This window comes from Garra rufa, chromosome 4 (assembly GCF_049309525.1).
Source record: "Garra rufa chromosome 4, GarRuf1.0, whole genome shotgun sequence".
NCBI lineage: Eukaryota > Metazoa > Chordata > Actinopteri > Cypriniformes > Cyprinidae > Garra > Garra rufa.
Window position 1 is genome coordinate 16,971,618 of NC_133364.1, and position 24,366 is coordinate 16,995,983.

At 34.0% G+C, this 24,366-nt stretch overlaps 2 protein-coding genes across 2 annotated transcripts in view; one reads left to right on the forward strand and one right to left on the reverse strand.

The window, feature by feature from the left end:
- Window positions 1-24,366, forward strand: part of LOC141333750 (MICOS complex subunit MIC19-like) — a 636,840-nt gene that overhangs the window by 96,558 nt on the left and 515,916 nt on the right. The window lies entirely within an intron of this gene.
- LOC141333334 (uncharacterized) overlaps window positions 1-24,366 on the reverse strand; it is a 54,652-nt gene that overhangs the window by 9,610 nt on the left and 20,676 nt on the right. Inside the window, exons 4-5 of the mRNA XM_073838316.1 lie at window positions 4,429-4,628; window positions 4,251-4,308 (exon numbers count right to left, since the gene is read on the reverse strand). Of these exons, the coding sequence (XP_073694417.1) occupies window positions 4,251-4,308; window positions 4,429-4,628 (258 nt within the window). The remainder of the gene's footprint in view (window positions 1-4,250; window positions 4,309-4,428; window positions 4,629-24,366) is intronic.

A 24,366-nucleotide genomic window follows, 5' to 3' on the forward strand; every position in this document is an offset into this window, starting at 1 on the left:
GACAGTCTGACTCTTAGAAAAAACATAATATTGAGTAACACTCATAAACCAGCAATTTGTTACTCGAGCATGCTTCATTATTGGTCTGAGAGTCACAACCGCTGGCGATTTTGTGTGTATTATACTGCATTGCAATGGGCAGGGATTGAATTAGAATGGATTGTTTCTTTGGGCTGCTGGGATCCTTATCTGTTTGTTTCAGCTACATCTGTGCTGTTTAAAATCTAGACAGTCGAAAATCTTTAAAAGAGCTGAAAATGCTGAAATGAGACCACCACCAACAAATCATGAAAAAACGTTCCATGCACACAAAGAGCCCCAAGCTGCCCCCTCCTCCTTATACTGTTTAGATTTACTCATCGTTCCAATGACGCTTTCCCAATTCTCTCTCTCACTCTCACACAAACACAAACACACACACCTTCCTTCCAGCCGTGAATTACAGCACATCTCACCCTCATCCCAAAAATGATTCATTTTTCTATTACAGAGATGACTGTGTGAAATGAGCTATGTAATCAATACCATACGTTTGTAAACAGCTCCAGTTCTCCAGGGAACCTCTTTTTTTACTTCATGCTCAAATAATCTGTGCCCTGTCAAAACCAATGGAGGGGCCCCTCGTCTTACAATGTGTTTACAAGGGCAATTTAGCCGCCTGCAAATAAAATTACCTTACACTGGTATGTGTACACACCGGTATTCCTTTTGGATTAGCACAGAATGGGAAGAAGATGTAAAGTTTATCAATAAAGGCGTTCGTGCAATTTCCTACCTGAATGTGCAATGCTGTGTTGTTCTTGTGTAGTCGGAGCATTTTTAGTATCTTAATTTGGTGTGAATGAGATGCTTATGCTCAACCAATCAGTTCTCATAATATCTCATTAGTCATTAACGCCAGCCAATCAAACGCTGACATTTCACCCTGATCAAGTTACAACCTCTCATTACAGCTGTCTGGTTCAAGCAGAAAAGATGGCATTTAAACTCATAATAGTATGTTTTAAAAGGACAGTTCACTTCGAGTGAAATGTCTGTCATCATTTACTCACCCTCATGTCAAATGTCTTTATATTTCTTCCTTAGAACACAAAAGGAGATGTTTTGATGAATGTTCACACTGCCCTCTTCCATAAGTAAATTATGAGAGATTTAAATTTTTGGGTACAGTATTTTATGGGTTATGATTTAAAATAAGACAGCTAAAATGTGTATTAAAGTGCTGAAAGTCTTGGAAATGAATAAGATCTTTAAAAAGTTAAAAAAAAAAAAAAGAATTTTTAGAATCAATATACATTTTTTGTAGTTATGTCAAGCTCCAAAACATTTTAGAGTATAAATTCCTGAAAAATTTACATTTTTTAATTATTTGTGAGTGAGCAAGCAAATAAATTAGGGCTGCTAAACGATCAATTGCATTTGAAATAAAAGTTTATGTTTACATACAGTTGCAATCGAAATTATTCAACCCCCTTGACCTGAACACATTTTGCTGCTTTTTTTGTTCAACACCTTCAAAGGTTTTCTGGTACAACACATTTTAAACTAACGAATAAGGCTGCCAGTTGTGTCTCTAGGGACCTTTAATGCCTTGGAAATCTTCATATAGCCTTATTTTCTCAAGTAATACAATTATTTATTCTCTCTATAGCTTTTGTGAGAGCTCTTTTGACTTTGTCATATTAGCCACTAAAACTTTAGCATATGCATGGGCTAACTGTATGTATGTGTAACAGCACAAGCTAATTCTGTTTTCTAATAGTTTCTAAAGGCTTAATTATGTTTTAGAACAATTTTGTTCCCCACCATACAAATAAGTGTCTAAAAAAACAGCAATGTTAAACAGGAGTTGAATTATGACATAGCTGTGTTATTAAAAAATCCTAGAACTCAAAAATATTACATTATATGTTGACATTATCACTTTTAATATACCAGTAATTGGTTATAGATGCATTTTTTTTTAAGTCCTGGATCTTCAGAAAAGCTTGTATTTGTAAATTACTGCAGCCTCTGGAGGGTTAAATAATTTTGATTGCAACTGTACTATATGTGTGTGTACTGTGTATATTTATTATGTATACATAAATACACACATATGTATATTTTTCAACAATATTTGTATGTACGTTTTTAAGAACCAGGATTTTCATGGACATGGAAAACATGGAGGTATAAGAGAATTTTAAAAGCGTGGAAAAGTCATGGAAAAAATAAGATCTTTAAAAACTCATAGGAATTTTTATAATCAATATACTTTTTTTGTAGTTATGTCCAGCTCCAAAACATTTTAGGGTATAAATTCCTGAAAAATTGAATTTTTTTAAATTTATTTTTGAGTGAGTGAGCTAAACTGCAAAGCGATTAATCGCATTAAAACAAACGTGTAAATGTTTACATACTATGTGTATGTACTGTGTATATTTATTATGTATATATCAAATACACACACATATATATGTGTATATTTTAACAATATGTGTATGTACATTTTTAAGAACCAGGATTTTCATGGACATGGAAAACATGGATGTATGACAGAATTTTAAAAGCGTGGAAAAGTCATGGAAATAATAAGATCTTTAAAAACTCATACGAATGTTTACAATCAATATACATTTTTGTAGTTATGTCAAGCTCCAAAATATTTTAGGGTATAAATTCCTGAAAAATAGTGTTTTTGAGTGAGTGAGTGAGCGAGTGAGTGAGCAAAACTGCAAAATGATTAATCACGATTAATCGCATTAAAACAAACATGTAAATGTTTACATACTATATGTGTGTGTGAGTCCTTTAAATTTAATGGTATTAAAAATCATAAAAACTGAAAAATATTTAGTTATTGGAATTTCTGTAAATATGGAATTTAATTAAATTAGTATTTAAAATTATTTTATTTTATTAACTGAATACACTGCCACTCCTAATTTCAATAAAAAAAAAAAAATCATTAAAAATGAGTGGCTTTGTCAATATAACAGAAGTACTACAAATATCTTAGGATGCCTTAAAATAATATCTTTAAGAATGAAGGGCCTTGAAAATACATTAATATTGTCCATATTGTATTGATGCAATGCTCATACCAGTTTGCTTGACTTTCTACAGGCTGCTATGTTTTCAATTCAGTGTTAAATAAAGCAAACATGCTCAAAAAAACAAACAAAACATCGCTCTCAGTGCCAGGATGGGAATCAGTGCCAAGCTAAATTTACATTAAAGGACTTGCTGTGAGGCAACATTATTTAAAGAGCGGCGGTCTACCCTGAAAGGAAAATTACTATAAAGCTTTGTTCAGACAGGCAGCAAAAATGTATAGCCTGCTCAAATCTGTTAAGCCTTTTGTAGACCGAACAGCAAAAAACTATATGAAATTTTCTTTCTGTAGCACAAACAGTATGGCATAGTAGTAGCAAGGTCATTGGTTTGATTCCAATGGGGTTTTTTTTACAGCTAATATATAGCTTGAGTTCAAGGCAAGTCACTTTAGATAAAATAGATGCACACACACACACACACACACACACACGTTGGGTTTACATGTTTTATGGGGACATTCCATAGGCGTAATGGTTTTTATACTGTACAAACCGTACTTTCTATCGCCCTACACCTACCCTACACCTAAACCTAGCCCTCACAGGAGATTGTGCACACTTTTACTTCATCAAAAAAACTCATTGTGCATGATTTATAAGCCTGTTTCCTCATGGGGACCTGAGAAATGTCCCCACAAGGTCAAAATCTACTGGTATTACTATCCTTGTGAGGACATTTGGTCCCCACAACGTGATGAATACCAGGTACACACACACACACACACACACACGCACACACGCACACACACACGCACACACACACACACACACACACACACACACACACACACACACACACACACACACACACACACACACACACACACACACACACACACACATATACACATATATACAGAGCAGTGTTGCCAAGTCCGCAGCTATTCCACAGAATTGCCGTGGGTTGTTTTTCATGTCTGTGGTTTTTAAGCGACCACAAAATAGTGGTATTTAGCCTCTTGAATGGGAATTTTACCAAGGCAACCCTGCCAAAAAAAACACAATTTTTAATGTGGGACCCCTCCGAAATGCAATTGGGCTATTTTTGGTTAGCAATTGGATGGGTTTTGTTGTGAAAACCTGGCAACCCTGATTCAGAGAGCTTTCCGTTCTCTCTTTCCATAGTGACAGTTACTCTCTTATGTCTCTTGCCACTTAAAATCATCAATATAGTAACCAATGTAGATGGACCGGATATTGACATCACTGTCTGAACACAGAGATCAGATTTCATCACTTATGGTATGGACCTAAAGATTTGGAAATTGGATTTCTGTGTAGTGTGAACAAAGCCTAAGTGCTTAGCTGTTCACCACACAGAGAGAGTCACGCAGTTCTGTGTTTGGGAGTTTACTCACATATATCTGAGCTTGCAGTCTTTCATCCTCGGCGGTGATTCTTTCTCTCAGTATGGCTTTTTGGATGCTCTGCTCTTTCTCGAATGCAAGGATCCTGCTCACTTCGTCCTTTACCTGGGCTTGAGCTTCTGCCTGGGCCTGAATATGAGCTTGGGACTTTTCCTTTTCCATCCTAAATGGAATAGAGCACAGAATACAGAGAATGGTCAACATTAAAGCTATTCAAACGGCTTCTATTTAAAATAAAACTATTAGTTTCATAACATATAAAACATATTAAGAATATCAAAAGTACTGGTACTTCTAATACTTATATTTATTTACATTTTTATATTTAGTTAGTTTTATTTTATTATTTTTTATTTATTTATTGTTATAATTATTTTATACTATTTTTATATTATTGTATTTATATTACTTACATTTTTTTATTTACTTTATTTTATTGTTTAATTTTTTCATTTTTTATTTAAATTTTTTTAAAGATAATTAGGGATTAGTTTGATAACGATTAACCTACATTTCTCATATCATATATTTTTCAACATTCAGCCCTTTACCTGAACTATTGATAAGTTTGATGAATGAATGATGATGAATTTAATATTTTGTTGTTTTCTTGCAATAAAATAAAATAAAATAAAATAAAAAGTTGCCATTATATTTGCAATTGGGTTAGAATTAGGGATTTGTTTGATAATGATAAACTTTTATGTCTCATTTCACATTCAGCCTTTTGACCTGATTTATTGATAAGTTTGTGAATTAATAGAGATATAAAATTTTATATTTTGCAGTTTTTCACAATAAAATAAAATAAAATAATTAGGTTGCCGTTATATTTGAAATTGAGTTAGATAGCAGAATAGATCATTAGGGATTAGTCTGATAATGATAAACCTATATTCATATATTTTATGATAATAATATTATATATCATATATTTTATGATAATTAATAATTGCAGTTTTCTCACAATAAAATAAAAGAATTTTATATATTATTTTAAATTAATTTATTTCATCTTACTTTTTAAAAATTGTGTTACTTTATTTTTTTTATTGTTTTACACAATTTTTCTATTTAATATAATTATTATATATTTTTTTAATTTTTATAATTTTTATAATTTTTATAATTTAATTTAATTTAATTTAATTTAATTTAATTTAATTTAATTTAATTTAAAGTAGTGCAACTAATCTTCTAAAAAACCAAATTTTTTTTCAAAGTCCAAATGGTCAAAATGTTGAAAATTGTGTATTAATTCAAACACAGATAATTATATCCTAACCGGCTGGGCAAAAACCAGCAACAAAAAATGAAATAAATAAAGAAAAATATCGGATCATTAAGCTTGTATTGTAAATGCAGCCTAATAGACCTGCCACTGTCTATTTTGTTGCTAACAATAAATTACACAACAACATTTACAACAAAAAAAAGAAAAAGCACTCAATGTTCTTGGCTGGATCATTTTAAGAGCTTTAATAAGCCTTTCACAATCAAAAATGAACATTAGCCCTGCAAAAAAAAAAAAAAAAAAAACACAGCTAATTTTAATTACAGGCCTGCATCACAGTCAAACTCAGAGAGCACTGAATCACTATTAACGCATTATGTCTAATAATCATGCACTGAAGACTATGCCAATAATTTAATTAAGAAAAATTTGAAGGCTACATGTCATTGTTAGACTTTAATTAGTTAATATTCATATTAATATTTAACTTTTACAATAAATGAGCAAGTTAAATAGCACTCTGGTATGATTAATTCTCAAGTTAAAACCTTTTAAGGCAAAAACATAACTAAAAAAAGTTCATATTTTCGATGCTAGACCACACATATCAAACATTTTAAATCACAGTTTGGGGAGAATATGATAAAAACTCGAACTAAAAAAATACCCTCAAAAACGGGGAAAAAGCGCTCATATATGAGGTGAAATTTTAAATATGTTGCCTCATTTGAAGTTGTTTTAATAGGTGTGTGGCGGTAATAATTCTTTGATGTTTTTTGAGATAATCCTGCGGAGGTATTTGGAATTTTGAGCTGGAATGTTGAGAGACTTTATGAGCTGTCACCCAGTTCTCACAGTTGCCTAGCAACCTCAGCTGCACCATCAAGCAGGAGGTTTGATTTGTAAAGTAAACTCAGGCAAGATACAAACTGTAATCTGTATTCTGTGTTTTCAATCAAACAGCAGCCATCAGAAAAAAAAGAAACCAAAGAGGGCGAAAAGGGCAATAAGGGAGGCTATAATTATAACGTTGCCGAAACAAACACAAACAAGCGTGTAAGCGCTTCAAAGTTCTATAAAAAGTTTGAGAAATACAAACAAACCAAAATACAGAGGGAACACAAAGGAAATGAACAACAACAGTAAAGAAAACATTCATTAATATTTTTTTTTTTTTTTTTTTTTAACAAATGGTCAATAAAGGTTGTGAAGGTGCTTAACCTTCAGAAAATGTTGATGGTCAACCTCATAAGATAAGACAAAATATTATATATTTTATTCATGCTGTTTGGTTTGTGTGTTTTATTTTTTTCAGCCCAAATTTCAAGTAATTTCATATTTTGAAGTTTTCTCACAAAAAAACGAAAAGAAATAAAGTAATAAAATATAAGTTTGATAATGATTAACTTATATTTCTGATATCAAATATTTTTAACATTCAGCCCTTTTCCCTTAAGAATTAATGAATAATAATGATGAATTTAATATTTTGCAGATTCTCACAATAAAATAAAATAAAAAATATTAAATAAAATACAATAAAATACAACAACAAAAAATAAAAAATAAATAAAAATTAAAATAAAAAAATTAAATTAAATTAAATTAAATAAAACAAAATAAAAAAAGGTTTTCAATATATTTGCAATTTGCAAAAAAGTTTGATAATGATAAACTTATATTTCTCATTATTTTTTTTTTTTACATTCAGCCCCTTTTTTCCTGAATTATTGATTTGTTTAATGAATGAATAACGATAATGAATTTAATAGTTTGCCGTTTTCTTGGATAAAATAAAATAAAATTAAATTAAAAATTAAAAATTAAATAAAACTATAATAAAATAAATATGGTTGATGATATATTAACAATAGCGGAATTGATAATTAAGCATTAGTTTGAAAATGATAAACTTATATTCCACTTATATTTTTTTTACATTCAGCCCTTTTTTCTGATTTATTGATTCGTTTGATGAATGAATAATGATAATAAATGCAATATTTTACAGTCTTGCAATAAAACAAAATAAAATAAAACAACAAAACAAAACATTTCTCATATAAGTTTTTACATTCAGCCCATTTATCTGAATTATTAAACTGAATTAAGTTTGATGATTGAATAATGATGATGAATTTAATATCTTGCCATTTTCTCATAATAAAATAAAAAATATTAAAATAAATAAAATAAAATGTAGTTAAAATTTTATACTTTGCAGTTTTCTCGCAATGAAAGAAAAAAGAATCAAATAAAAGGGATTAGTCTGATAATGATTAACTTATTTCTCTAATAATTTTTTTTATTATATATATTTTATATATTTTTATATTCTTTTATCTCAATTATTGATAAGTTTGTTTAATAAATAATGATGAATTTAATATTTTGACATTTTTCAATAAAATACTATAAAATAAAGGTTGCCATTATATTTGCAATTAGGTTAGATAGTGGGATAGATAATTAAGGATTTGTTTGATAATGATAATCATATATTTCTTATATATTTATTTGAACATATATTTCTCATATATTGTTTAATAACAACAATATTAATAATAATAATAATAAAAATAAACAAGAGAATAGAATGAGATTATTTTCCTGCTTTTCTGCAAAGTTGTAAAATACTTGATACCCCAAAGAGTACTGTCTTCACTGAATATGCCAGAGAGCAACAGCAAACTGATTTGTGATTAATATGTCTTAGTTAAGCATGCATCATTTTACTTCAAACCAAACAAGACAGAAAGAAAACTGAATATTTGGTGTCGTCCTGTTGTGTTCCTGTGTTTGTGAATACACACATCATTGAGCATTTTGTCCTCCTGAGAAAAGTGGGAGCGACTCTAGCCATGTCCAGTTTCAGTCTACTGAACTGGACACATATCAGCACAACACATCCATCATTACTTCCCTCTCTGGTATTGTGTGTGTTTACGCATCTTCCAAACCTAAAAATAGGCCAAAAGCGTCAAGTGAGCACAATGGTGTCGCTTGCAGGGCAAAAACACGGGCCACTCAAATACAATTATGCTCATCTCAAAAAAGAAAAAACAGCAAATATGCTGCAATTACAATATCAATGTGCACCACACAACACCACACAGCAAAACAACACTGCAATTTCCTTCCTAATAGATTAAAAAAAAAAAAATTGCTGAAAATGTACTCCTCAGGCCATCCAATATGTAGATGAGTTTGTTTCTTCATTAGAACAGATTTGGAGAACTTTAGCATTGCATCACTTGCTCAACAATGGATCCCCTGCAGTTAATGGGTGCCGTCAGAATGAGAGTCTAAACATGATCCACACAAGTCCAGCCCATCAACTGATGCCTTGTTAAGCGAAAAGCTGCATGTTTGTAATCAAGAAATCTATTATTAAGACGTTTTACCTTCTAAAATTTGAGTCCTCTATCCATAATATTGCTTTCTCTGGTGAAAAAGTCTTGCCTTGTCTCAATTCTGCTTAAAGCAGGAAAGAAATATGCACAAATCAAGCACTGCTAACAAGTGGAAATAGTCCAAAATTGTTACAAACCAGTAAGATGATAGATTTGGATGTGGTAGAAAGTGAAGCGACTGGAGTTATTTGGATTATGGAATCATATCTTGGCCACAAGTAATGGTTTTACTAAATAATAGAAGTTAAAAGAGCTTAATTTCTTACAAACAAGCTGATTTTTGCTTCAAGACATTAAATGATGGACAGCAGTCGTGTTGAGAAATATTGTGATGTTTTTATCAGCTGTTTTGACTCTCAATCTGACGGCACCCATTCACTGCAGAGCATCAATTGGTGAGCAAACGATGTAATGTTAAATTTCCGATAAAGAAACCAACTCATCTACATCTTGGAAACCCAAGGTTAACTATTTCTTTAAATTCACATGCTGGTGCATTTGGATGTGATAGAAAATGAAGCGCCTGGAGTTAGATGGATTATGGAATCATATCTTGGCCACAAGTAATGGTTTTAGTAAGTAATAGAAGTTTAAAAGAGCTTAATTTCTTACATACAAGCTGATTTTTGCTTCAAGACATTAAATGATGGACAGCAGTTGTGTTGTGAAATATTGTGATGTTTTTATCAGCTGTTTTGACTCTCAATCTGACGGCACCCATTCACTGCAGAGCATCCATTGGTGAGCAAACGATGTAATGTTAAATTTCCGATAAAGAAACCAACTCATCTACATCTTGGAAACCCAAGGTTAACTATTTCTTTAAATTCACATGCTGGTGCATTTGGATGTGACAGAAAATGAAGCGACTGGAGTTATATGGATTATGGAATCATATTTTGGCCACAAGTAATGGTTTTAGTAAGTAATGGAAGTTAAAAGAGCTTCATTTCTTACAAAGAAACTGATTTTTGCTTCAAGACATTAAATGATGGACAGCAGTTGTGTTGTGAAATATTGTGATGTTTTTAATCAGTTGTTTTGACTCTCAATCTGACGGCACCCATTCACTGCAGAGCATCCATTGGTGAGCAAACGATGTAATGTTAAATTTCCGATAAAGAAACCAACTCATCTACATCTTGGAAACCCAAGGTTAACTATTTCTTTAAATTCACATGCTGGTGCATTTGGATGTGATAGAAAATGAAGCGACTGAAGTTATATGGATTATGGAATCATATTTTGGCCACAAGTAATGGTTTTAGTAAGTAATGGAAGTTAAAAGAGCTTCATTTCTTACAAAGAAACTGATTTTTGCTTCAAGACATTAAATGATGGACAGCAGTTGTGTTGTGAAATATTGTGATGTTTTTAATCAGTTGTTTTGACTCTCAATCTGACGGCACCCATTCACTGCAGTGCATCAATTGGTGAGCAAACGATGTAATGTTAAATTTCCAATAAAGAAACCAACTCATCTACATCTTGGACAACTTGAGGTTAAGTATTTTTTTTTAATTCACATTCTGGTGGATTTGGGTGTGACAGAAAGGGAAGCGTTTGGAGCTATATGGATTATGGAATCATATCTTGGCCACAAGTAATAGTTTTAGTAAGTAATAAAAGTTTAAAAGAGCTTAATTTCTTACATACAAGCTGATTTTTGCTTCAAGACATTAAATGATGGACAGCAGTTGTGTTGTGAAATATTGTGATGTTTTTATCAGCTGTTTTGACTCTCAATCTGACGGCACCCATTCACTGCAGAGCATCCATTGGTGAGCAAACGATGTAATGTTAAATTTCCGATAAAGAAACCAACTCATCTACATCTTGGAAACCCAAGGTTAACTATTTCTTTAAATTCACATGCTGGTGCATTTGGATGTGATAGAAAATGAAGCGACTGAAGTTATATGGATTATGGAATCATATTTTGGCCACAAGTAATGGTTTTAGTAAGTAATGGAAGTTAAAAGAGCTTCATTTCTTACAAAGAAACTGATTTTTGCTTCAAGACATTAAATGATGGACAGCAGTCGTGTTGAGAAATATTGTGATGTTTTTAATCAGTTGTTTTGACTCTCAATCTGACGGCACCCATTCACTGCAGTGCATCAATTGGTGAGCAAACGATGTAATGTTAAATTCCCAATAAAGAAACCAACTCATCTACATCTTGGACAGCTTGAGGTTAAGTATTTTTTTTTAATTCACATGCTGGTGGATTTGGGTGTGACAGAAAGGGAAGCGTTTGGAGCTATATGGATTATGGAATCATATCTTGGCCACAAGTAATAGTTTTAGTAAGTAATAAAAGTTTAAAAGAGCTTAATTTCTTACATACAAGCTGATTTTTGCTTCAAGACATTAAATGATGGACAGCAGTTGTGTTGTGAAATATTGTGATGTTTTTATCTGCTGTTTGGACTCTCAATCTGACGGCACCCATTCACTGCAGAGCATCCATTGGTGAGCAAACGACGTAATGTTAAATTTCCGATAAAGAAACAAACTCATCTACATCTTGGACAACCCAAGGTTAACTATTTCTTTAATTTCAGGTAGGTGAGGACCTCTAAAGCACATAAGATCATACTATTTCTAACAGCAACCAGATTTTTGGACAAGAAGAGAATAAAACTGACAAAGATTTGTTCATCACAGCTAAAATAAAAGAGTTGTACCACCTTTTGATTGGTCAAATACCCTCAAATACTGAGAAGCTTCCAATAAAATGGACCATTCAGGAGAGACCATGACCTTAAAATCAACAGCAAACCAAAAAGTTTCTAAATAATTCAAGCAATATTTCAAGAAGCTATCTCACTCTCTCCATCGCTATAAATAAACTATGCTTTGATAATGTCAGCCGGACAGTACCTCATCTATCCGACTAGTCCTATAGCTATTTAATGCTACACAAGATCTTGGTCCAAAACTCTCAAGTACCAACTTTGAACGGGTCTGAATATCAACAGCTGTAGAGAGACTGGCCTTCGTCCGTAAGGGATCGGTATAATCTACCATTTTTTAAAGCCGCACACCTCTGTACACCTGCAGGAGCTGATCTCACTTCCCCACGGCTGTCCCACCATCTGTTGTCTCTCTCCTGCAATTTAATTCAGCGCTTATTCCAGACAAAACGGATTCTGACACGCCTGTACAAAAGTTATAGAATGTTTCCCTCTGCGATAGCATTTAAAGGAGCCATACATTATTAATGAGGCTAAATAATGTGCAAGAATGCAGGGTTTGAATATTTCATGAGCCTCCTGCGCCCCCTCCCTGGCTGATGGTCATGTGGCTGTTCCTTTATGGTTCTCACTTGTGTGGGGGGGTGTTCCCTTAGGAAACGACTAAGAGACTGATGCTGTAATTGTCAAATAACGAATAAACGCAAAGCTGCGCGCCTGTAGCTTTAATTACATAATTTGTCTTGGCCAGTAGTGGGGCTTCGGCGGCCGATTCTGATGAATTCCAGTGCAGGAAGTTACAGTTTTTGTTAGATCACTTTCAATAGATATAAAGTACTTCTCCTCATTCTGAAGTTGGTGAGGAATAAATAAAGCAAAGGGTGATTAAGTCACACAGTGACATGGATGAAATGAAAACAAACACTCAAGCATCAAGCATGCCTCTGGGGAAAAGAAACATACGCCTGTATTTCAGCTGTGAAATGATAGTGTGCAAAAGCTGCAGGCTGGATGTGACAATGAGTGAATTTAACATGTGGGTCTGTATTCTCATGCATGCACTAATGCATATATTAATATGCATATATTAAAGCAATAGTTCCGCCAAAAATGAAAATTCTATCATCAGGCACTCAAATTCATGCAAGGACTTTCTTTCTTCTGTGAAACACGAGAAGGCAATTTTTGAAGGATATCTTGGCTAGTCTTTTCAAAGTAATGTGAGGGAATGAGGGCTATCAAGCTCCATAAAAGTGGTCTATATGCACTATATTTCAGGCCGTCTTACGTCATTACAATAGCTTTACATGAGAAATGTTCACTGACAATCTTTGCCCTTGCACTCTTTAGTGTGTTTATGAGATCTTATTTGTTAACGATTCAGTCTTTTAAGCAGCTCTTTTTTTTAAGAATTAGATCAGTTGGAATTGATTTGATTTGTTTACAAACTAAACTAATTCTAAAGTTCACCACTCAAGAGCTAAAGGCAGAGTTCACCCCAAAATTACAATTCTGTCATTAATTTCTCATTCTCATGTTGTTCCAAACCTGTAAGACCTTCATTTATCTTCGGAACACAAATTAAGACATTTTTGATTAAATCTAAGAGCGTTTTGAGCCTTCATAGACAGCAACACAACTGACACATTTAAGGCCCAAAAAGGTAGTAAGGACATCATTAAAATACTCCATGTCACATCTGTGGTTTAATCATAATTTTATGAAGCTATGAGAATAAATTTTGTGTGCAAAGAAAACAAAAACAGTCACTTATTTATTTTATATATTTATTTATTTATCTATTTAAGCAATGTCCTTACTACCATGCTGGGCAATGAACATGGTAGTTGTGTTACTGTCTATGCAGGGTCAGAAAGCTCTTGGATTTCATCAAAAATATTTTAATTTGTGTTTGGAAGATGAACGAAGATCTTACATGTTTGGAACGACATGAGATTGAATAGTAATGACAGAATTTTTAATTTTTGGGTGAACTATCCCTTTAACAGCCCACTGGAGTTTAGATTAACTACTTTTATGATGCATTTATGGTGCTTTTGTGTCCTTTAGCTCGACAATTTCAGCTGTCCTTCACTTTCATTTTATATAAAAATTGAAACCAGAATATTAAAAAAAAAACTCAGGTTAGTAACTAACTAAGAAACAAAATAAGTGATAGATAAATTAATAAAAAGCAAAATAGTTATCCAAATAAATTAATTAATAGCTAAATATATAAATAGCTAAAAAGATTAAGATATATAAATATCTAAATTAATAAATGTCTAAATAATGTAATACATTTATGTCTAAAATAAATTCCAAATGGCACAGGCTGATGGGTGGTTAACACAAACTGATGACATTCACAGCGCTAAACTACTTGGCACAAGCTGATTGGTTCATGTTGCATACGCAGCCAATGAGGTAGCTGCTTTACATGTAAATGTCTGGTTTGCATTCACTAGAGCATTTCGCAACAAGCTTTTAGAGTTTTTGCTGAAACCCTCCACCTCCCCAGCTCCACCTGTATAGATCTGCTATGGCTTATATATTTATGCAGCAGCATATGTCTTAAATACTTACAGCACTGTATCATTGTATGTATTGGCAGTAGCAAGTTCCTGTACTTGTTTTGCAGCAGAAATAATCTACAACAGCAACAGAAACAGCAATTCAGAAGGGGTAGCAGATCTATTCTGCCAAGACCATGCAAAAATCTTCTGAGAGTTGTCATGATAGAAATGGCACAATAAATAAATGAATAAATAAATAAAACAAATGGGTAAATAAAGAAATTTCTAAATGAATAAACATCCAAATAAATGAATTGATGGCTAAGTAGCTAAGTAAATAAATGTCTAAATAAATACATATATGTGACCCTGGACCACAAAACCAGTCATAAGGGTCAATTTTTTGAAATTGATTTATATATAATCTAAAAAGGTGAATAAATACGCTTTCCATTGATGTATGGTTTGTTAGGATAGGACAATATACAACTATTCGAATATCTGGAATCTGATGGTGCACAAAAAAATCAAAATATTGAGAAAAATCGACTGTAAACTTGTCCAACTGAAGTTCTTAGAAATGCATATTACTATTAAAAAATGAGGTTTTTATATATTTATGGCAGAAATCTTTCAAAATATCTTCATGGAACATCATCTTTACTTAAAATCCTAATGATTTTTGGCATAAAAGAGAAAATTATCATTTTGACCCACACACGGTATTTTTGGCTATTGCTACAGATATACCCGTGCTACTTATGACTGGTTTTGAGGTCCAGGGTCATTTATGTCTAAAATAAAAGGTTAAATAAATAAATAAAATATTTAAATGCCTAAATGAATGGCTAAATAAATCAATTAATAAAATATATAAAAGGCTAAGCAACAAACTATATAAATAAAGCAAGAAATAATGAGCAGAGGCTGTTGTTCGAGGTGGGGTCAGGGGTGGAGAGAACGGGTTCATGCCCTAAGATGCCCCTTCTCTCTGTCTGTGTCCCTGAGGACTGTGTGTAATCCTCAGCGAGTTTCTGTGTGGATGAGAGCTAAGGAACTTTCTGCTGATGCAGCATTGTGCAGGTCATCCAAGCCCAGTCTGTGCTTTTGATCTGCAGAACGGTTCTGCTCCAGTGCCTGCCGCAAATCTCTCATTAGAAAGGACCGCAACAGAGCTCATACACACAGGCCTCTGCAGGAGAAACACTCACACACAGACCAAATTCTGCAGTTTATCCACACACACACACACACACACACACACACACACACATAAACATGCAATTGTGAACGAAAAGTTATAGTGAAGTCATCTAGATTTAATCTACAGTCGTGGCAAAAAGTTTTGAAAATGACAAATATTAGTTTTCACAAAGTTTGCTGCTCAACTGCTTTTAGATCTTTGTTTCAGTTGTTTCTGTGATGTACTGAAATATAATTACAAGCACTTCATACGTTTCAAAGGCTTTTATTGACAATTACATGACATTTATGCAAAGAGTCAGTATTTGCAGTGTTGGACCTTCTTTTTCAGGACCTCTGCAATTCAACTGGGAATGCTCTCAATCAACTTCTGGGCCAAATCCTGACTGATAGCAACCCATTCTTTCATAATCACTTCCTGGAGTTTGTCAGAATTAGTGGGTTTTTGTTTGTCCACCCGCCTCTTGAGGATTGACCACAAGTTCTCAATGGGATTAAGATCTGGGGAGTTTCCAGGCCATGGACCCAAAATTTCAACGTTTTGGTCCCCGAGCCACTTAGTTATCATTTTTGCATTATGGCACGGTGCTCCATCATGCTGGAAAATGCATTGTTCTTCACCAAACTGTTGTTGGATTGTTGGAAGAAGTTGCTGTTGGAGGGTGTTTTGGTACCATTCTTTATTCATGGCTATGTTTTGGGCAAAATTGTGAGTGAGCCCACTCCCTTGGATGAGAAGCAACCCCACACATGAATGGTCTCAGGATGCTTTACTGTTGGCATGACACAGGACTGATGGTAGCGCTCACCTTTTCTTCTCCGGACAAGCCTTTTTCCAGATGCCCCAAACAATCGGTAAGAGGCTTCATCGGAGAATATGACTTTGCCCCAGTCCTCAGCAGTCCATTCGCCATACTTTTTGCAGAAGATCAATCTGTCCCTGATGTTTTTTTTGGAGAGAAATGGCTTCTTTGCTGCCCTTTTTGACACCAGGCCATCTTCCAAAAGTCTTGGCCTCACTGTGCGTGCAGATGCGCTCACACCTGCCTGCTGCCATTCCTGAGCAAGCTCTGCACTGGTGGCACTCCGATCCCGCAGCTGAATCCTCTTTAGGAGACGATCCTGGCGCTTACTGGACTTTCTTGGACACCCTGAAGCATTCTTAACATTGCAGTGGAAAGTTTTTTTTTGGGATAAAGTTAATTTTCATGGCAAAGAAGGACTATGCAATTCATCTGCTCACTCTTCATAACATTCTGGAGTATATGCAAATTGCTATTATAAAAACTTAAGCAGCAACTTTTCCAATTTCCAATATTTATGTAATTCTCAAAACTTTTGGCCACGACTGTAGATTTATTCATTTTCAGTTTTGAAAGGTGAAACCCTCTTAGAAAAAGTTAAATCTCTACATTCATCCACTATAAAGCACGGCAGCTACAGCTATACACACTCACACACAGACAAACACATTTGGCTGTTGAGTCACGACGCAGTTTTTCTAAGGGTCCTGCACCCGGAGCATTGCATTTTTAAGACATTATAACTTAAGAAATAGTTTAACTTTCAAAAGACACAACTCAAGACCCCTGTGTTCTTTTTCACTCCACTGCGCTCAATCTACGGCAGCAGTGGTTCAGGCAACCCACCCACTAAACAATTTGGAAAACAGTAGTTTGCTGATCCTTAACCTTATCTTAATAGAATATATTTACACTCTCAAACAAAAACAAATAGCTCCACAACAAAATACAGTTTGCATCATGCAGCACACTTATAACAATATAAAACAGATACTGTCTGGTGAATGTGCTCTCCCAACCATTATACTTTCAGAAATACAATGATAAGTTTTAGTAGATAGATACTGAGGTGTGTAAGCATGTGTTTAAAGGTTCCTTAGAAATAGCACCATCTTCTACAACCCAAGCACTGTGGTATTGCAAGATTAATGTTGGGCATTACTGACCCTACCCTATCCAATAGTATAGAAAAATAGTCACTGCACATCTCCAAGCAAACGCAGCGGTGTTTCGTTTATGAATGAACATGCGTTTTTAAACAAATCTAGTGAGTCAATGATTCAATTGACCATTCATAAAGACTGTCATTTGCTTCATTCCTAAATGAATCAGCTGTTCGAATAAATCAATTGAATGAATGATTCAGTGATAAAATCAAATGACTTGCTGCCACCTACTGGCAGTTTTAGTTTCATTTTTAAAATATAATTTAGTTATGTAAATCATTTAATATTTCTATATTTAACATTTTACATTTAAAGAATTAATCTCAACGTAAAACTCCAAATTTAATTGGACTTATGCCACCTCTGAACCTTATTAAATGTCTGAAAATACACCTATAAGTCACTAATTTCATATGGTTGTTAACTTACTCGTCTAATTCTACTGGTTCTTATTCTTTTGTTTTAATTAGAAATTTGCAAAAGCTCATAAATATGTGACCCTGGACCACAAAACCAGTCTTAAGTCGCTGGGGTATATTTGCAGCAATAGCCAAAAATACATTGTATGGGTCAAAATGATCGTTTTTTCCTTTAAAAATCATTAGGACATTAAGTAAAGATCATGTTCCATGAAGATATTTAGTACATTTCCTACTGTAAATATATCAAAACTTATTTTTAAAATAATATTATGCATTGCTAAGGACTTAATTTGTAGTGATTTTTTTTCAGCATGTTGATTTTTTTGCACACTCAAGATTCCAGATTTTCAAATAGTTGCATCTCAACCAAATATTGTCCTATCTTAACAAACAATCAATGGAAAGTTTATTTATTCAGCTTTCAGATGATTTATAAATCTCAATTTCAATTAAAGCTGCAAGCAGCGATGGTAGGGCCCTCGCACTCGGGCTCACCGCCAATCGGTGGCGAATGGTGGGCACTATGCTATTAACACAGTAAATGTAGGAGGAATATGTCAAAGTCATTGATATGTGCCAATCTTCCTACTGCCAGCTGGTGGAACTATGCCTATAACTGAATATTGGCATGCAGATGTGTTCAGGCCAGTGCTTTCATGAAACATATGAAGTTTGGTGAAGCTTGAACATGGCATGCTTGAGTGTAAGTCATGACATATCCTGCTGCCAACAGGTGGCACTATTACGAAATATTGGCTTTTAGATGTCTTCAGGCCAGGACTATTGGCAAACATGTCAAGTTTGGTGCAAATTGTACATTGCATGCTTAAGTTAGTGTAAAACAAGTAATTTGCTGTTGCCAGCTGGTGGCGCTATGACTATAACTAAATACTGGCATGTAAATGTATTCAGGCCAGGACTCTTATCAAACATATTAAGTTTGGGGCTGATTGGACATTGCATGCCTGAGTTACAGTAACTTCCTGTTTCATTGCATTAAGAGTATGCTTTAGCACTTAGCTAAATGTTGCTAACATGTTTCTAGCATGTTGCTACCCTATTTAACACTTGTTGATATTTTTAAAATGTTGCTTGGCATCCACAACAGTATTAAACATGTGACTTCCTGTTGCCAGCAGGTGGCACTATGACTATAACTGAATATGGGCATTGGCTTGTGTTCAGACCAGCACTCTTATCAAACATATTAAGCTTGGGTCAGATTGGACATTGTATGCATGAGTTACACTTATTTTTCTTTGTATTAATATCATGCTTTAGCTCTTAGCTAAGTGTTGCTAGCATGTTTTAACACAGGGGTTTTCAAACCTGTCCTGGAGCCTCCCTTGCCCTGCACATTTTGCTTGTCTCTCTCATCTAATACACCTGATTCAAATCATCAGCTCATTAGTAGAGACTGCAAGACCTGAATTGGGTGTGCCTAATAAGGGAGACATACAAAATGTGCAGGACAGGGGAGGCTCCAGGACAGGTTTGAAAACCCCTGTTTTAACATGATTCTAGCATGATGCTAGCCTATTTAAAACTCGCTAAAGCTTTTTAATATGTTGCTAGGAGTCCGTAACACCATTAAACATCACTTCCTGTTGTCAGCAGGTGGCGCTGTGACTATAACTGAATATGGGCATGTATATATCTTCAGGCCAAGAGTCTTATCAAACATGTGAAGTTTGGGGCTGATTGGACATTGCATGCCTGAGTTACAGTAACTTCCTGTTTTATGTCTTTAACAACATGCTTTAGCACTAAGTAAGTGTTGCTAGCATGTTTGAGTATGTTTTAAACTAGTTTAGCACTCAATGGCTTTTTTAGTGTGTTGCTAATAGTGTGTCACAGTGTTAAACATGTCACTTCCTGTTGACAGTAGGTGGAGCTATAACTATAACTGAATATTGGCATGTAGACATCTTCTAGTGATGGGAAGTTCGGATCATTTTACCGACTCGGATCTTTGAGTCTCGTTCAGCAAAATGAACGAATCTTTTTTCGAGTCATTTCGTTCATTCCGTTCATTTTACCAAAATATAATAAAAAAGCTACGTGTTACTTCCATAACACATGTACTGCTTATACAAACGTTGATCACACTACAAACAAGACAAAACTATAATGCTATTAGAAACATAAGAGACTAATTCATTTTTTACCTGGGTCTTCAGTCTATGATTAACTCCCTCACCTCTATCTGTCCGGGTTTGAGTCGTTCGTTCAACACGTGACAGCCCCATATTAACTTAACTAACGCGATCTGAGCCGGAAATAGAATTGATTAGTTCATCTCTCGAGTCTTTCGGGTTTGAGTCGTTCGTTCATCACGTGACAGCCCCATACGCTTAACCTATGCTACTGGAGCCGGAAACAGAATGGATTCGTTCATCTCTCGAGTCTTTCGGGTTTGAGTCATTTGTTCATCACGTGACAGCCCCATAAGCTTAACCTATGCTGCTGGAGCCGGAAAGAGAATGGATTCGTTCATCTCTCGAGTCTTTCGGGTTTGAGTCGTTCGTTCATCACATGACAGCCCCATACGCTTAACCTATGCTGCTGGAGCCGGAAACAGAATTGATTAGTTCATCTCTCGAGTCTTTCGGGTTTGAGTCGTTCGTTCATAGTTGCGCAATTGCGCATGCGCGACTGAACGAATCACTCCCGAGACGACTCGTTCTTCCCGAGTCACATTAAAGATTCGTTCAAAATGAACGAATCGTTCAAAAACGACCCATCACTAACATCTTCAGGTCACGACTGTTATCAAACATGTGAAGTTTGGGGCTGATTGGACATTGCATACCTGAGTTACAGTAACTTTCTGTTTCATTGCATTAAGAGCAGGCTTTAGCACTTAGCTAAATGTTGCTAACATGTCATAGCATGTTTCTAGCATGTTTCTACCCTTTTTAACAGTTGTTGATTTTTTTTAAATGTTGCTAGTCATCCACAACAGTATTAAACATATGGCTTCCTGTTACCAGCTGGTGGCGCTATGACTATAACTGAATACAGGCATGGGCGTGTGTTTAGGCCAGGATTCTTATCAAACGTGTTAAGTTTGGGGCTGATTGGACATGGTATGCCTGAGTTAGAGTAACTTCCTGTTTTATTGTATTATTAGCATGCTTTAGCATATTAGCTAAGTGTTGCTAGCATGCTTTATTATTTTTGTAGCATGTTGAATATTAAGTTTGGGTCAGATTCAACAGTATATACATGAGTTACAGCAATTTCCTTTTGTATTTTTATTAATAGCATGCTTTAGCTCTTAGCTAAGTGTTGCTAGCATGTTTTAGCATGTTTGTAGCATGTTGCTAGCCTATTTACGACTTGTTAACGCTTTTCAATATGTTGCTAAGAGTCCGTAACAGTGTTAAACATGTCATTTCCTGTTGTCAGCAGGTGGCGCTATGACTATAACTGAATTTGGGCACTGACATGTGTTCAGGACCAGACTGTCATCAAACATGTGAAGTTTGAGGCAGATCGGACATCGTATGCCTGAGTTATAGCAACTTCCTTTTTCATGGCGAAACATCAAAGTTTGTCAGGCCGCCACGGACACGCCCATCGACGAAAACTCTAAAGCTTCGCAATTTAACATCGCAAAGGCCTTATGATGACACTCAGCAAATTTGAAGATGATCGGATAAAAACTGTAGGAGGAGTTCGTTAAAGTACGAGGCCTGAAAATGGCAAAAACTGCACAAAAATCGTACAGGAAATTCAATATAACGGACTTCCTGTTGGGTTTCGGATGTTGCACCAGGAGACTTTTTTGTAGGTATTGGTGTGTTACATATGTGTACCGAGTTTCGTACATGTACGTGAAACGTAGCTCGAGGCGCACTCCGTTGAAATTTTATAGGTGGCGCTATCGAGCCATTTTGCCACACCCACTTTTGAAAACCATATCAGATGTAAATTTTCGCCAGGTCTGATGCGTGTGCAAAGTTTCGTGAGTTTTCGGGCATGTTTAGGCCCTCAAAAAGACTTTTCATTTTGGAGAAGAAGAAGAATAATAATAAACGGAGCAATTCCAATAGGGTCCTCGCACTGTAGTGCTCGGGCCCTAAAAATGTACTCTTATGACTGGTTTTGTGGTCCAGGGTCACATATAAATGCTTGAATTTACCATAAAAGATGACACTTTTAATAATTAGGAAAATGCCATTACAAAGGTAAAAAAAGGAAAGAAATTGCCCCTGTAAATCACTTAAAGGAGTCAAATATCACCTCGCAATGAGAAGGAAATTTTTTAGAAATTTTTGACTGTGCTCCTAATAGGAAAAGTAACCGTAAAGCCCTGTGAAGGCAGTATGATGAATAAAGCAGGAAGACATGTGAAAGAAGTGAAGAGGAATGTGTACTTAACATATAGTCAAACCTTATATGTGTCTTCAATGAACCGCCCACTGCCCTGAAGCCAGCTAGATTAAAGGTCACTGCTAAATTAAGTTGGCAGGGTCTGACAAATCTACCAGCGGATTCATCTCAGGAATTCTATTCCTCTAAATGGCATTTTAGATTCATACGCCAACTAAGCTCTTATGGTAAATGTGAAAATGCAGCACACCTGCCATGTAAATTTAATTTTAAATAAATAAATCTGTAGTGAAAATGAGAAATTTCACAAAAAATTAGGGCTGTCATTTAACGTGTTAACTTAATCAATTAGTTATGAAAAATAACGCAATTCAAATATTTTAACACAGTTAACGCACCTGTACATCCTCTTATATTTCATATAGTTGACTGTTGGCAAATATGATTCAGGGTAACAACTCCATGAATGCAGTTATGCCCTAAAATTCAAGATATTGATGCAAAAATGTCCTTGTAACAAATATGTTTTGTCTCATATTTATATTTATCACATATCACACGGGCAGCAAGAGCAATATGACACGAGTTCTGAATCTGTCCCGATCTATCACAAGCCTAAATGTGATTTTATACAACAGTTCAGTAAATCAGAAGTTAATATTGTGTTATATTTTAAACACAATATGTGTTTTTGCTCAATTTTGCAGAGAACATATTACCTTTTAAGCCATAGCAGAATGGTTGTGCGTCTCAGAGTAACATAGTGTTTAGTTGCTGAATGAATCCGCGTTTTGAACTAATCATGTGAACCATAATAATAAAAACATTAAAGGGATTAAAGGAATAGTTCACCCCCAAAAAATTAATTCTGTCATCATTTACTCACCCTCATTTCTTTTGTTGAACATAAAAGAAGGTATTTTGAAGATCGTTGGTAACAAAGCTGATTTGGTTACCAATGACTTTCAATGTATGAACAAAAAATACCAAGATGTTTCTCAAATGATCTTCTTTTATGTTCCATGGTTTACGTTAAGCCGTTGCAGCCTAAATGTTTATGTGTTATTAAATTTATGTTGAATCAAATAAAATATTTCTTTCTAAAGCAACAATTTGTAATGTCTACTTGATACTTTCTCATTTAACACAAAAATACCTTTAAATAACCTTTTGTGGGTATTTTGTTTTGCGATGAATTCGATTAATTAATCAAAAAATCATGTGATTAATTAACTAATTTTAATCGACTGACAGCCCTGCAAAAAACTACAATGCAATACAATTAAATTAAAACAAAAAATGTAAAAATTAAGTAAATGAAAATAAATTAAACATTAAAATAAAAATGTAAATAAACAATAAAACACAAAAGTAAAATAAAAACTAAATTAAATAAACAATGTAAATGTAAAAAATGAAAAAGAAAATTAAAACATAAAACAATACGAAACAAAAACGGCAAAAAACAATGCAAAGCAAAACAAACTGTAAAAACGAAATAAAGAGGCAAAAGAAAACAAAGCAAAGCAAAAACAATGTAAATGTAAAAAATGTAAAAAAAAAAAAAAAAAAAAAAAGGAAAACAAACAATACAAAACAAAAAAGGCAAAAAACAATGCAAAGCAAAACAAACTGTAAAAACAAAATGTTTTTAAAATATTTCTTTCTAAAGCAACAATTTGTAATGTCTACTCGATACTTTCTCATTTAACACAAAATAGCTTTAAATAACCTTTTGTGGGTATTTTTAGTCAAATTTATTTTGCGATGAATTCGATTAATTAATCAAAAAACCACGTAATTAACAAATTTTTAATCGACTGACAGCCCTGCAAAAAAAATACAATGCAATACAATTAAATTCAATTAGAAAAAAAAATTAGAAAAATAAGTAAATGATAATAAATTAAAATAAAAAAATAAATAAACAATAAAACACAAAAGCAAAATAAAAACAAATAAAATAAACAACATAAATAAATTAAAACCTACAAACAATACAAAACAAAAAAGGCAAAAAGCAATGCAAAGCAAAACAAAATGTAAAACAACAAAACCAAACAAACAGAGGACAGCAGATTAGTTAACTAACTGTTCACCTGAACTG